The sequence below is a fragment of the Macaca nemestrina genome, chromosome 4, assembly GCF_043159975.1.
Source record: "Macaca nemestrina isolate mMacNem1 chromosome 4, mMacNem.hap1, whole genome shotgun sequence".
Classification (NCBI taxonomy): domain Eukaryota; kingdom Metazoa; phylum Chordata; class Mammalia; order Primates; family Cercopithecidae; genus Macaca; species Macaca nemestrina.
The window spans coordinates 150,064,292-150,077,321 of NC_092128.1; the positions used below are offsets into that span (position 1 = coordinate 150,064,292).

The 13,030-nt window shown below is 48.3% G+C and overlaps 2 protein-coding genes across 8 annotated transcripts in view; one reads left to right on the top strand and one right to left on the bottom strand.

Annotated features, from left to right (window-relative positions):
• The window catches only part of LOC139362648 (radial spoke head 10 homolog B2-like), a 41,979-nt gene extending 39,573 nt beyond the window's left edge, over positions 1 to 2,406 (top strand). The window contains 3 exon segments of the mRNA XM_071094156.1: positions 15 to 177; positions 179 to 208; positions 2,152 to 2,406. Coding sequence (XP_070950257.1) covers positions 15 to 177; positions 179 to 208; positions 2,152 to 2,326 — 368 coding nt within the window. The 3' untranslated portion in view covers positions 2,327 to 2,406.
• Positions 2,407 to 2,779: 373 nt separating this feature from the next.
• LOC105497374 (vacuolar fusion protein CCZ1 homolog B) overlaps positions 2,780 to 13,030 on the bottom strand; it is a 28,016-nt gene continuing 17,765 nt past the window's right edge. The window contains exons 11-15 of one of the 7 annotated variants that reach the window (XM_071095359.1): positions 9,301 to 9,338; positions 8,242 to 8,445; positions 5,095 to 5,253; positions 4,662 to 4,789; positions 2,780 to 3,041 (exon numbers count right to left, since the gene is read on the bottom strand). In XM_071095359.1, coding sequence (XP_070951460.1) covers positions 2,986 to 3,041; positions 4,662 to 4,789; positions 5,095 to 5,253; positions 8,242 to 8,445; positions 9,301 to 9,338 — 585 coding nt within the window. In that variant the 3' untranslated portion in view covers positions 2,780 to 2,985. Of the gene's footprint in view, positions 3,042 to 3,229; positions 4,066 to 4,661; positions 4,790 to 5,094; positions 5,254 to 5,285; positions 5,303 to 6,157; positions 6,322 to 8,241; positions 8,446 to 9,300; positions 9,339 to 13,030 lie in introns of those variants that run through there. The other 6 variants (XM_071095360.1, XM_071095357.1, XM_071095358.1 and 3 more) reach the window with 6 other exon arrangements.

The following is a 13,030-nucleotide window of genomic DNA, read 5'->3' on the forward strand; positions in this document are numbered from 1 at the left end:
AAACTCTATTCCAGAGAAATACGAGAGACCCAAGGATGATCAAAAGGAAGAGTTCAACACGTGGGTCAATAGTATGTACGTCTTCTTTGTGAACACGCTCTTTCACGCGTATAAACGTGAAGAAGCTATCAAGGAGAAAATAAGGGAAGAGAGGTTATGCAGCACAGCATGGGCCCCCCAAGATGGAAGATGACGAACTGGAAGCAAGGTAACTTACGAGGTCCCTCCGCTCCTTCCCGAGCTGCTCGCTCTCCATCCTGTGTTCTGTAGCTGCCAGAATGCATCAGGACCAAGTGCTTTCCGGACAAGCCTATAATTTCCTAAGGGCGTCTTTGACATAAAAAGGAATGAGTATTTGGTCTCTGTTCCTGGCAGAGCACCTGAAGCCTTTGTAACGTCCTGAGTAAATGGGGTAATGGGAGCATCTTTGGTTCTAATATTTGGTCTTAGTTTCTAGTTTTTTATTTTTTTTTAGACAGGGTCTCACTGTCGCCCAGGATCGAGTGGAGTGGTATGATCTCAGCTCACTGCCGTCACTGCCTCCTGGGTTCAAGTGATTCTCCTGCCTCAGCCTCCTGAGTAGCTGGGATTACAAGCATGCACCACCACGCCTGGCTAATTTTTGTATTTTTAGTAGAGACGGGGTTTCACCAACTTGTCCACGCTGGTCTCGAACTCCTGACCTCAAGTGATCCGCCCGCCTTGGCCTCCCAAAGTGCTGGGATCACAGGGGTGAGTCACTGCATGCAGCCATTTTCTAGTTCTTGCCCCAAGAGCTTCAATAGCTGTGGACTGTCGGGGTAATGACTGGCTTTTGTATGATGAGATGACTGGGGGCCAGGGGAGGGGCCCTCAATAGCTTCTTGCTGGAGCTGATTGCCAGGGAACCAACCAGGAGATTAGCGGATTGGGACTTTCAGCTCCAGCCCAACCTCCCAGGAAGGAACAGGGGCTGGAGCTTGAGTTCAATAACTGATAGCCAGTGACTTAATCGGGTCTACATATTGGACCCTCCATAAAATCCCCAAACGAGCTGGGCATCATGGCACATGCCCATAACCCCGGCACTTTGGGGGACCAAGGCAGGGGGAATCACTTGAGTTTGAGACCAGCCTGGGTAATACAGCAAGACCTCATCTCTACAAAAAATACAGAAATTAGCCAGATGTGGTGGCAGGCGCCTGTAGTCCCAGCTACTTTGGATGCTGAGGCAGGAGGATTGCTTGAGCCTGGGAGTTGAGGCTGCAGTTATGTGTTTGTGCCACTGCACTCCAGCCTGGGCAACACAGCAAGACTCTATCTCAAAATTATATATAATATTATATATGTATACACACACACACGCACACATATCTAACTTTGGGAGGCCGAGGCCAGTGGATCACCTGAGGTCAGGAGTTTGAGACCAGCCTGGCCAACCTGGTGAAACCCATCTCTACTAAAAATACAAAATATTAGCTGGGCATGGTGGTGGAAGCCTGTAATCCCACTACTCAGGGGGCTGAAGCAGGAGAATCACTTGAACTGGGGAGGCAGAGGTTGTGGTGAGCCGAGATTACACCATTGCACTCCAGCCTGAGCAACAAGAGTGAAACTCTGTCTCAAAAAATAATTTTTCTTTTCATAGATACATGAAAAGTTTACTTTGGACTGTGTCGGCCGGGCGCGGTGGCTCAAGCCTGTAATCCCAGCACTTTGGGAGGCCGAGACGGGCGGATCACGAGGTCAGGAGATCGAGACCATCCTGGCTAACACGGTGAAACCCCGTCTCTACTAAAAAATACAAAAAACTAGCCGGGCGAGGTGGCGGGCGCCTGTAGTCCCAGCTACTCGGGAGGCTGAGGCAGGAGAATGGTCTAAACCCGGGAGGCGGAGCTTGTAGTGAGCTGAGATCCGGCCACTGCACCCCAGCCTGGGCGACAGAGCAAGACTCTGTCTCAAAAAAAAAAAAAAAAAAAAAAAAAAAAAGTTTACTTTGGACTGTGTCGACATGGCATCAGTTATTTCAGGCAAAGCGTAGCAGCTTAGTTCTGTTTAACATGCTGCTGAAATGCAGGTCTGAAGGGCTGTATACTACAAATAGCATCAAACTGTTTTTGCGGTTTTGAGGGGGATTGAAAAAAGCTCCCACCTTCTCATGTTTGCTTTCAGGCTGTTTATCTTGAGAGAGGAAGAAGCCAAGAGACAAGACGATGAGGTGGACATCATGGTGATCAAGGAGCCGGTGGACATGTCATCCTCTCACCTCACACTGGACCCTCCCAAGGAGGACGTGACCGTGTCCCCATCCAGCAAGACCATCACCAGCAAGAAGAAGAAAAAGTAGCGAGCCACGAGGACACACACAGAGGCTTAGGACGGCACGTGCTGTAAGATTTCCTGAGCATTACAGTTCTTAGCACTGTACTCGTTGCAGTGTTTTAAAATACCGCCTGGCCCACTGCATCTCAGGTTTCCTACACGGCTGGATTATGGGAGTTTGAGACCAGCCTGGGCAACATAGTGAGACCCTGTCTCTGCAACATTAAAAAATTAGCCGAGCGTGGTGGTGTGTACCTGTGGTTCTAGCTTCTTGGGACGCTGAGGCGGGAGGATTGCAGATTGAGGGTGCCGTGAGCCACTGCATTCCAGCCTGGGTCAAGGACCTGGTGGCTGGTGTAATCTACAAATAGGCAGCAGGAGACTCAACATAAAACCAGAATTTTAAAAACTTTAACAATTTATTAATCTTATTTTCTAGTAAAATATTCACATAATGTCAAAAGAATGGAATGATAGAGATAGTCAACTACCTTTAATTAATCCCACATAAATATTTAAAATCTAAAAACCTCAGGAGATCAGGAGACCGAGTAGAAATGTGATTCTTCAAAGCAAGTATTGCTTTTCCCTTGTCCTGAATGCAGTCCGTCATATGACCAGTAACTTGCATATGCCCAAATGTTTGCCGAGTGTCTTTTAAACACGCTTTCGGTGAGCCGTCAGTCAATCCAAGAAGAAGATGTTGTTGAACTGCGTTGCACAGAGTTTCTTGACCTCTTCTGCAAAACCGACAGACAACAGTGAGGAGGGAAGAGGCGCTTACTTAAAAGGTTATGTGACATATAATTAAATTCTTCTTGGGTAAAATTAGCAATAGATATTTGCATTGATTTTGACCTTAAATCCCAGAAGACTAGGCAAGAATCTTTTTTTTTTTTTTTTTGAGACAGAGTCTTACTCTGTCACCCAGGCTGGAGTGTAGTGGTGTGATCTGGTGTGATCTTGGCTCACTGCAGCCTCCACCTCCCAGGTAGCTGGGACGACAGGTGCACACCACCACGCCCGGCTAATTTTTTATTTTTGGGTAGAGACAGGGTTTCGCCAGGCTGGTCTTGAACTTCTAACCTCAGGTGATCCACCCACCTTGGCCTCCCAAAGTGCTGGACTGCAGGCATGAACCACTGTGCCCAGCCAAGAAATGTTAACAAGAGGGGAGAAAACCACCTAAGAAAGCTACCAGGCCTCAGTAGTTCTGAGCATATAACACTGCTGCCCAGCCTGAGGAACTGCAAGCAAAGTGCCCAGGACACCCGGGGAGGGGGTTAGAAGCACGAGGCTGGTGCTGTCGTCATCCTGGGAGAACTGATGGAACAACAGAGAAACTGACAGCGACCCTGAGCTGCAGACCCAGCGCCCCGGAGACGTGTCGGGATTTTGGTCTTATTGAATTCAGTTTGGATCAGGCTTGTATTAACTGATGTTTCTAATGCACACAATTACTAATGCAAGTGTTAATAACAGAAAAATGTAGTATGCCCGAGAAGATACAAGGGGAAACAAAAGACGCTTACACTGAATTTCCACACAGTGTACATGTGGGGCATCGCCCAAGGGGGCAGCTCTGCCGAGGCGAGGTCCCCTCTCTCCAGGGCAGCCGAGCTGTCAGCAGAGCAGCTGCTGGGTCACCCCGTGCGGTGGGCACGGCTGGCCACTTTGGCGGGAGGGCAGGAGAAAATGCCTTATCATGCTGCCGGTGTTCAGAGGGATCGTTGTAAACGGCCACATGAACCTGGCAGCTTCTCCCTACAAAAGATACGTTTATATCACAGGATATTAAAAAAGGACATTTGGGGCTGGGCAAGGTGGCTCCCGCCTGTAATCCCAGCTCTTTGGGAGGCCGGAGGATCGCTTGAGGCTTGGAGTTTGAGCCCAGCCTGGGCAACAGAGCAAGACTCTGTTGTTATCCGGGTATGGTGACACATGCCTGTGGGCTCAGCTACTCGAGAGGCTGAGGTGGGAGGACTGCTTGAGGCTGTGGTGAACTATGATTGCACCACTGCACTCCAGCCTGTGTGACAAAGTGAGACCCTGTCTCCAAAAAGGGGACATTTCTTAATGCACAGTAAAGTTATTATTATTATTATTTTTTAGATTGTAGAAAATAATTTTCTTTGGGCCACTGTCAAGTTTCCTGTGCTACAGGAAAGTCCCGTCAGTTTTCCAAGAAAGAGAAAAGGGACCAAATGTTGAAAATGTTGAGAGGCACCTGCTTACAATCTCAGCAGACATTTGTTCTATTTCTCATGTTTCTATTTTTTAACCAGGTTTAATACAGTGAAAAAACAACTTTTCCATATCAGCAGCATTAAAATTCTCCTGAAATACCAAATCCTACTTACCGTTTACTTCAATCAGGTTTGCATTTTTTTGATTCAAAATAACATAGAGCTCCCGCCGATCAGACTTCTTTCCAACAACCCAGTAATCACTCATGGCCTTCACGATGATCTCCTCATCCTCATCCACTCTGCAAGAGAAGAGTTTCAGAACGCGCCGTTCGTTATTCACATGGCTAGACGGGGAAAGCAAGCATTCCAAAACGAGAACAGGAAATGGAACGGGCGCACGTGGCATTTAAAAGGCTCAGGGAGTCCTGGGCGAGGGAACCGGTGACTTAGGGGCTCCCAAGTGTGTGTCTGGAAGTGGCGCCCATGAAGGTGGTTCAAGCTTGAACCCCATGGAAAGGGCTCTGGGTCATTTGGCTTTGAAGGGACTTTCCGTGTCTTTTTTCTTAGAAAGGGGACACCTGATTGGAGAAGTGGCTGGAATCACCTGGTGAAGTCACTGTTGATGTCACCGAGAATCTTCATTAAATCCGGGTGCACGGAAGTGAGTGACACACTGGGCGTTTTCCTCATGTGAACTGTGCTCTTCTCGGCCAGATTCATGTGGTTGAAGTAAATAAACTTAAACTGGGGTTCTTTCTCAGACCTGTACAAACATGTCACAAAGACGGTTAAACTGGGGTTCTTTCTCAGACCTGTACAAACATGTCACAAAGATGGTAATACCCTGGATGGATATAACCAAACAATACAACTAGATTCTTTTTTACAATTTTTTTGAGATGGAGTCTCACTGTCACCCAGGCTGGAGTGCAGTGACGCAATCTCGGCTCACTGCAATCTCCACCTCCTGGGTTCAAGCGATTCTCCTGCCTCAGCCTCCTGAGTAGCTGGGATTACAGGTGCCTCCCACCATGCCCGGGTAAGTTTTGTATTTTTAGTAGAGACAGGGTTTCACCATGTTGGCCAGGATGGTCTTGATCTCCTGACCTTGTGATCCGCCCGCCCTGGCCTCCCAAAGTGCAGGGATTACAGGCTTGAGTGCCCGCGCCCGGCCCAGCCCTCTTTTTCTAAACAAAGTTTCACGGGAGCATCGCCATCGCCACACGTTCATGTGTTGTCTGCTTTCCTGTCAAAATGACAGTTGAGTAGTTGTAACACATACATCTACATACAGCCCGGGACGTCTGAAATGCTTCTTATTTGGTCCTTTACCGAAAAAGGCTGCCGACCCTGCGTTAGGAGAGTAACATCTCATTCCTCCCCCAGTGCGGGGAAGGAGCGTCCCGTGGAAGTGAACCTGCCTCGTGACCGAAGCCTACGACAATATGTATGTAACAAAGCTTTTCCTCCTATCATCCCCAGTGGAAATCATCATAAAACACAGTCGCCTTTTCCACTGCAGTCTAATGAACATTTTAAATGGGATATACCTTTTTATTTCCTAAACTGACTAGGCAATACTGTGACACTGCCTCCCAGGTCAGCGTCTGTGACCTCCTAGGGGACCTAGTGGGAAAAGCTGAGCCTCACCCCTCCCCTCACTGTACCCTCAATGCGCACCCTGGGCCTGGGATGGAGCCTGAGCACAGCCCCGCCCCGGGCTCAGAAGCCTCCTCTGCTTGCTTCGGGGTTCGCAGCCATGTTCTGGAGGGCTGGGGGTGCCGGAAATCCGACCTCCGGACAAGTGGGGTACTACTGAAATACTCAACATCTAGGCAAAAAAGAACGTGGAGGATTTAGTTTCCAGGAACATGAAAAGAAACTTCTTATAAAACCAGATTTTGTTTTCAGTAGCTCCCTAAGGCTAAGGAAAGTATAATGACAAGAAAAACTGGAAAGAGTTGCAAATTTAGTCGTCTGCATAGACAAGGAACTTAAATCGGGTGTAAGCTTCTATCCTCAAAACACTCTGTGGGGCCAGGAGCGGTGGCTCACGCCCGTAATCCCAGCACTTTGGGAGGCCAAGGAGGGAGGATTGCCTGAGCCCAGTAGTTCAAGACCAGCCTGGGCAACACAGCAAAACCCTGTCTCTACCAAAAAATATAAAAATTAGCCAGGCGTGGTGGCCCACACCTCTAGTCCTAGCTCTACAGCCGGGAGGCTGAGGTGGGAGGATCACTTAGAGCGTGGGAGGTCAAGGCTGCAGTGAGCCATGATTGCGCCACTGCACTCCAGCCTGGGCAACAGCAGGAGACCCTGTCTCCAAAACCCACAAAAAAACAGAAACAACAGGTGACACGTTCTCTATGGTCTTTCCATCTGTTAGTTGATAACCTGCGTGATCCAAACTGATTTAACTCACTATGCCTCCTTCACAAAGGAAAACCTGGTATTTTCATGGCCAAAGAATTCAATGATTCAGCAGCACTGTCAACATGTAAGCTATTGGCCAGGCATGGTGGCTCATGCCTATAATCCCAGCACTTTGGAAGGTCTAGGTGGGTGGATCACCTGAGGTCAGGAGTTCAAGACCAGCCTGGCCAACATGGCAAAACCCCATCTCTACAAAAATAAAAAATTACCTAGGCATGATGGCACCCAGCTACTCTGGAGGCTGAGGCAGGAGAATCACTTGAGCCTGGGAGGGTGGAGGTTGCGGTGAGCCAAGATCGTGCCATTGCACTCCAGCCTGGGCGACCGAGCAAGATTCCATCTCAAAGAAAACCCAAAACAACAACATATGAACACTAAGAACATGAGCTTATGCAGAAATGCACAGCATTTTAGTAACTTCTCCAATGTGTAGAGAGCCCATTTAAAAGCAGGACTCAACTTCGCAAAGGGCTTTCCATGACCTCACTTTTCACTTTATAATAACTATTTTATATTGAGAAAAGATAGGGAAGGCCGGGTGCTATAGCTCACACCTGTAATCCCAGCACTTTGGGAGGCTGAGGCTGGTGGATCACTTGAGGTCAGGAGATCAAGACCAACCTGGCTAACATGGTGAAACCCTGTCTCTACTAAAAATATAAAAATTAGCCCGGCATGGTGGTACATGCCTATAATCCCAGCTACTCGAGAGGCTGAGGCATGAGAATCGCTTGAACCTGGGAGGCGGAGGCTGCAGTGAGCTGAGATCAGGCCACTGAATACTCCAGCCTGGGCGACAGAGTGAGACTTTGTCTCAAAAGCTAGGGAGGAAGAATTCAAGGACGTTTCAGTGTCTAGAGAGTTGGAGGAGCGAATCCCGCCTCTCTCACTCAGTGTAGACCCTTCAGGCTGTCACATTGAGTACCCAGGCCCAATGCCCCACATCCCAGCCAGTTTCCCCTACACATTTTCACACAACGAGAGGCAAAATGCTTTCAGTCTGCGCACACCAAAACCATGCTGACTACTGCCCATGTGAACGTAACCATCTGGGCCAGTGAAATGGGATGTTCCAATCAGCAGGGAGCTGAGGGAAGGTATTTAACAGAAGACCCAGCCCCAGCTGCCATCACGGGGCAGAAAAACTCAGGTCGGCTTCCCCAGGACCCTTTCCGACAGGCCTGAATGGCACGTATCACCGTTCTCTAGATTCCACGAGAGCACAGGACTGTTACCACCACCCACATCTGTAAGTAAAACTACGCGTGTTTTAAAAGCCGCTCAATGCGTGAACGTGAACAGAAAGCCAAGTACAAACCCAGACATCCTCTTGTTGATGTTAAACTGCTCGCAGATGTCAGAGGCCAGCACCGTGAGCTGGGGCCCGACGACGCTGTCCAGTCTTCGGCAAAAATCCAGCGTTGGCTGGATAGAGGCTGGCAAGTCATGACAAAACAAACCGGTAAGATTCATGTGACTGTCCGATGCTGAACAACTGTATTCAAACGAAAACGTCACTGATCTGGGAAAGCAAACGATGAAACGCTCAGGCCCCTCCTGCTCCTCAAATACAAGAGAAACAGAAGATGGAAAACCGCTTACGTTTCAGATGGAAAAAGGCAAAGACCTCTCACTGTGGAAAGGTGACTGAGGTGCACCCTGTGGGGTGGTAAAGGGCTGCCGACCCCAGAAACGCCTCAGAAGGTCGTGTGTGTATTTAACAAACATTCCACAGCACTCACGGGCCAGGTGCTATTTGGTGCTTCACACACACGACCTCATTCCATCCTCAGAGCCCCCCGGGAGAGGTGCCACCGCTGTCTCCAGCTCGCGGTCGGCGGGGCACAGAAAGATGCCCACATTCTGCTGACAAGTGGGACGACTAGGACTTAAAAAATACGAGCAATGGCTAGTTCAGGAGCCAGGGGGGTCCCAGATGGGGAACAGGCTCCTCTCTGTGCCTCTACATTGCTGACGACAACACATTTATCATTTAATGGGCTGGGTGTGGGGGTTCCCGCCTGAAATCCCAGCACTTTGGGAGGCTAAGGTGGGGGGATCACTTGAGCCCAGGAGTTTGACACTAGCCTGGCCAACACAGCGAGACCCTGTCTAAACAACAACAACAACAACATTAGCTGGGTGCGGCCGTGTGGGCTGGCAGGTCCCAGCGACCCGGGAGGCCCAGATGGGAAGATCACTTAAACGCAGGAGGTCGAGGCTACAGTGAGCTACGATCGTGCCACTGCGCTCCAAGAGTGAAACCCCGTCTCAAACAAAAAACCCCCAAACAACTGAAACCCCCAAAACATATAAGAACAGGACGCAGCAAAGTACAAAAAGCCTAGTCAGGCTGAAATGAGACGAAGGCGCGTACCCACCGTCGATCATAAAGCACACAGCCGCACTCATGGCCTGGGAAGAGAACAAACCTAAGGTTATGAAACGGTAGAAAAAAGGAGACTTTCATATAATCACAATCTGTTCAAAGTCGACAGGGACAAATCAATGGTAAAAAGATGTTTTTCAGTCAACCAGAGCCATCTGGACGCAGGCTGCCCATTCCGTGATGCGAGAGGAGCGCTGTGCAACTTGTCAGGTGTGACAGTGCCTGTGGGGAGGTGACCACAGACGTCCTCATCAGAGAGCACAGGGAAGTGTCCGGGACTGACGTGAGGACTTAAAATGCTCTTGCAAACCCAACAACACAACACGGAGAGGCAACAAAACCAGAATCTTATTCACTTGTGTGATGGGGATTTAGGGGCTCACGGTTTTCATCTCTCTGTGTATATTCCAGAGAGAGAATTGGCAGAAACTGTCAATTATTCTTTGACAATTTCCACTGACACAAGTTTACAAAGACAGTAAATGGATATCATCTTGTCTCACTTAATTATAGCAAATAATTGCAGTTATGACATTAGACATAGCAACCTACAACAACCAGGACCACCGATAACCAAAAATGTTTAACATCTATCAAAGCAATTATGGTTAAAAAAGGCTCAACAGGCCGGGCGCGGTGGCTCACGCCTGTAATCCCAGCACTTTCGGAGGCCGAGGCAGGTGGATCACGAGGTCAGGAGATCGAGACCATCCTGGCTAACATGGTGAAACCCCGTCTCTACTAAAAAATACAAAAAAATTAGCCGGGCGTGGTGGCGGGCGCCTGTAGTCCCAGCTACTCGGGAGGCTGAGGCAGGAGAATGGCGTGAACCTGGGAGGCGGAGCTTGCAGTGAGCTGAGATCACGCCACTGCACTCCAGGCTGGGCGACAGAGCGAGACTCTGTCTCCAAAAAAAAAAAAAAGGCTCAACAGAACATCAAGCCTATCAAGCCTGACGATGAAAGCCACAGACTTCCTTCTCTGAGCTCTCCTCCCTGGCAACCACTTTAAACTGTTATTAGACAACGGGCTTATCCTAACTCTTTAGCGTATCCTCTTTAGACATCGTATTTACTTCCTGCTCATGTCATGACGCGTGTGACCCCTCATCTGCCTTCCCCCCTCCTCCTCTACGGTTTACAGCCATTCTATTTCCTCCGCTGGTCGCCTTCCACCAGCCACAGGCCTCCGCTCCTGAAATCACATTCCCACCTGCCCCAGTACCTCTTCCCACTTCCGAGAGCGAGATCCTGTCTCAGAGATGAAAGATCTCAAATCAGTGACCTGACCTTTCGTCTTAAGATCCTGGACAAAAGGAGTCAACTAAACCTAAAGCAAGTGGGGCCGGGTGCAGTGGCTCACACCTGTAATCCCAGCATTTTGGGAGGCGGAGGCAGGTGGATCACCTGAGGTCAGGAGTTTGAGACCAGCCTAACATGGCGAAACCCCGTCTCTACTAAAAGTACAAAAAAATTAGCTTGGCGTGGTGGTGTGCGCCTATAATCCCAGCTACTCAGGAGGCTGAGGCAAGAGAATCGTGTGAACCTGGAAGGCAGAGGTTGCAGTGAGCCGAGACTGTGCCAGTGCACTCCAGCCTGGGTGACAGAGTGGGACTGTCTCAAAAAAAAACAACAAAGAAACCTAAAGCAAATGGAAGGAAATACTAAAAGATGAGAGCAGAAACAAACTCGATAGAGAAAAATCATAGAGAAAATAAATGAAACCAAAAGTTAGTTCTGTGAAAAGACCAACATTGAAAACCTTTTCCTTTTTTCTTGTGAAGATTCCAGAAATATGAAGAACCTTCAGCTAGACTGTAGAACAAGAAACAAACAGAGAAGACTCAAATTACTATAACCAGGAATGAAAGAGGAGACATCACTACTGACTTTACAGGAAAAATGAAGGAATATCTGGCTTTACCTGTAATACCATGAAAACCCACGTGCCGACAAATCAAATCAAACTGAAGCGGACAAATTCCTAGAAAGACACAAACTACCAAAGCTGACTCAAGAAGAAACAAAATCAAAATAAACCTCTAACAAGTAAAGAGATTAACCCATTTATGCTGGAGGTTGTAAATCTTTTCTGTGAAAAATGAGACTTTGGCGATAACCTTCAGCAGGATATAAATAACTCCCACAAGCTTAGTGTTCCAATAATGGAATGCTACGCACAGTTAATTAACTTTAAAACTTCCCACAAAGAAAAGCCCAGATGCAGAGAGCTTGACTGTGAATTCTATGAAACATGGAAAGAAGAATTAACACCAGTGCTTCACTGTCTTCCAAAAAAATAGGAGGGAACACTTCCCAACACATTCTATCGGGCCAGCATTGCCCAAAGATATCACAAGAAAACAAAACTACAGGCCAATATCCCTTACAGCCCAAGCCCGTACAGCACCCGCTCCACCTCTGGAGGGCTGGAGACTAAGGCCGGCCACACAGGGCCAGCTGTGTCTCTGTGGCCAATCCCCAGTAAAAACTCTGGATCTCGAGGCTCAGGTGAGCTTCCCTGGATGGCAGCACTCCATAGAGACTGCCATACATCCTCGATGGGGAAACAGGCACTGTGCTGTCCGCATGACCCCAGCGGGAGAGGACAGCCAGAAGCTCACACTGGAGCGGGACTCCATCTCAAAACCAAAAACCAAAAACCAAAAATCTAGAAACCCAAAAAACCAAACAAACCTAAAGCAAATGGAGTCCTTCCACTGGTGGTTCCTGGGCCCTGCCCCATGTGCCTCTTCCCCGGGCTGATTTTAACCTGTATTCTTCTTTCACCATAATAAACCACAGCTGTGCGTATATTCTTCCTTATCCCTGGTTTTGCTTCCCGTGGTTTCGGTCACGTGAGGGACAGTGTAATAAAATACTGTGGTAAGGGGGAAGAAAACCACATTCTCATTACTTTTATTGCAGTGTATTGTTATTGTCCAATCATGATTACTATTACTTTTTGTGAGATGGGGTCTCACTCTGTTGTCCAGGCTGGAGTACAATGGCACTATCTTGGTTCACTGCAACCTCCGTCTCCCAGGTTCAAGTGATTCTCCTGACTCAGCCTCCTGAGTAACTCGGATTACATGTGCATGCCATCATGCCTGGCTGAGTTTTATATTTGTAGTAGAGGCAGGGTTTCACCATGCTGGCCAGGCTGGTCTCAAGTTCCTGGTCTCAAGTGATCTGCCTGCCTCGGCCTCCCAAAGTGCTGGGATTACAGGTGTGAGCCACTGTGCCCGGCCTTATTATTGCTATTAATCTCTTACTGTACTGAATATGTATAAATTAAACATTATCACAGGCATGTATGTACAGGAAAAACACAGTATGTGAAGGGTTTGGTACTGTCCCTGGTTTCAGGCACCCCCTGGGGGTTCTGGAACACATGGCCTTTGCCTCGGGCGTACTGCTGTAGAAAGCCTTTTCTGAGTCCTGTAGTACTTCTAGTGAACTCTTACCCTAAAGGTGGTCATGGGGACTCCCAAACTTGCAGCTGGTGTCAGAAGTGAGGATGGTCTTGGAGACTCATGAACTTTGCAACTAGAAATCACTAAATTGTACATTTTAAGTGTACAAGGGTGAGTTGTACGGTACGTGCATTGTATCTCAAAGTCATTAAGAAAAAGATTAAGGACCCTTTAACACAGCGACAATCCCATTATCACGCCCCAAATTATGTCTATAGATTGACTCTAAAAGCAGAAATGCAA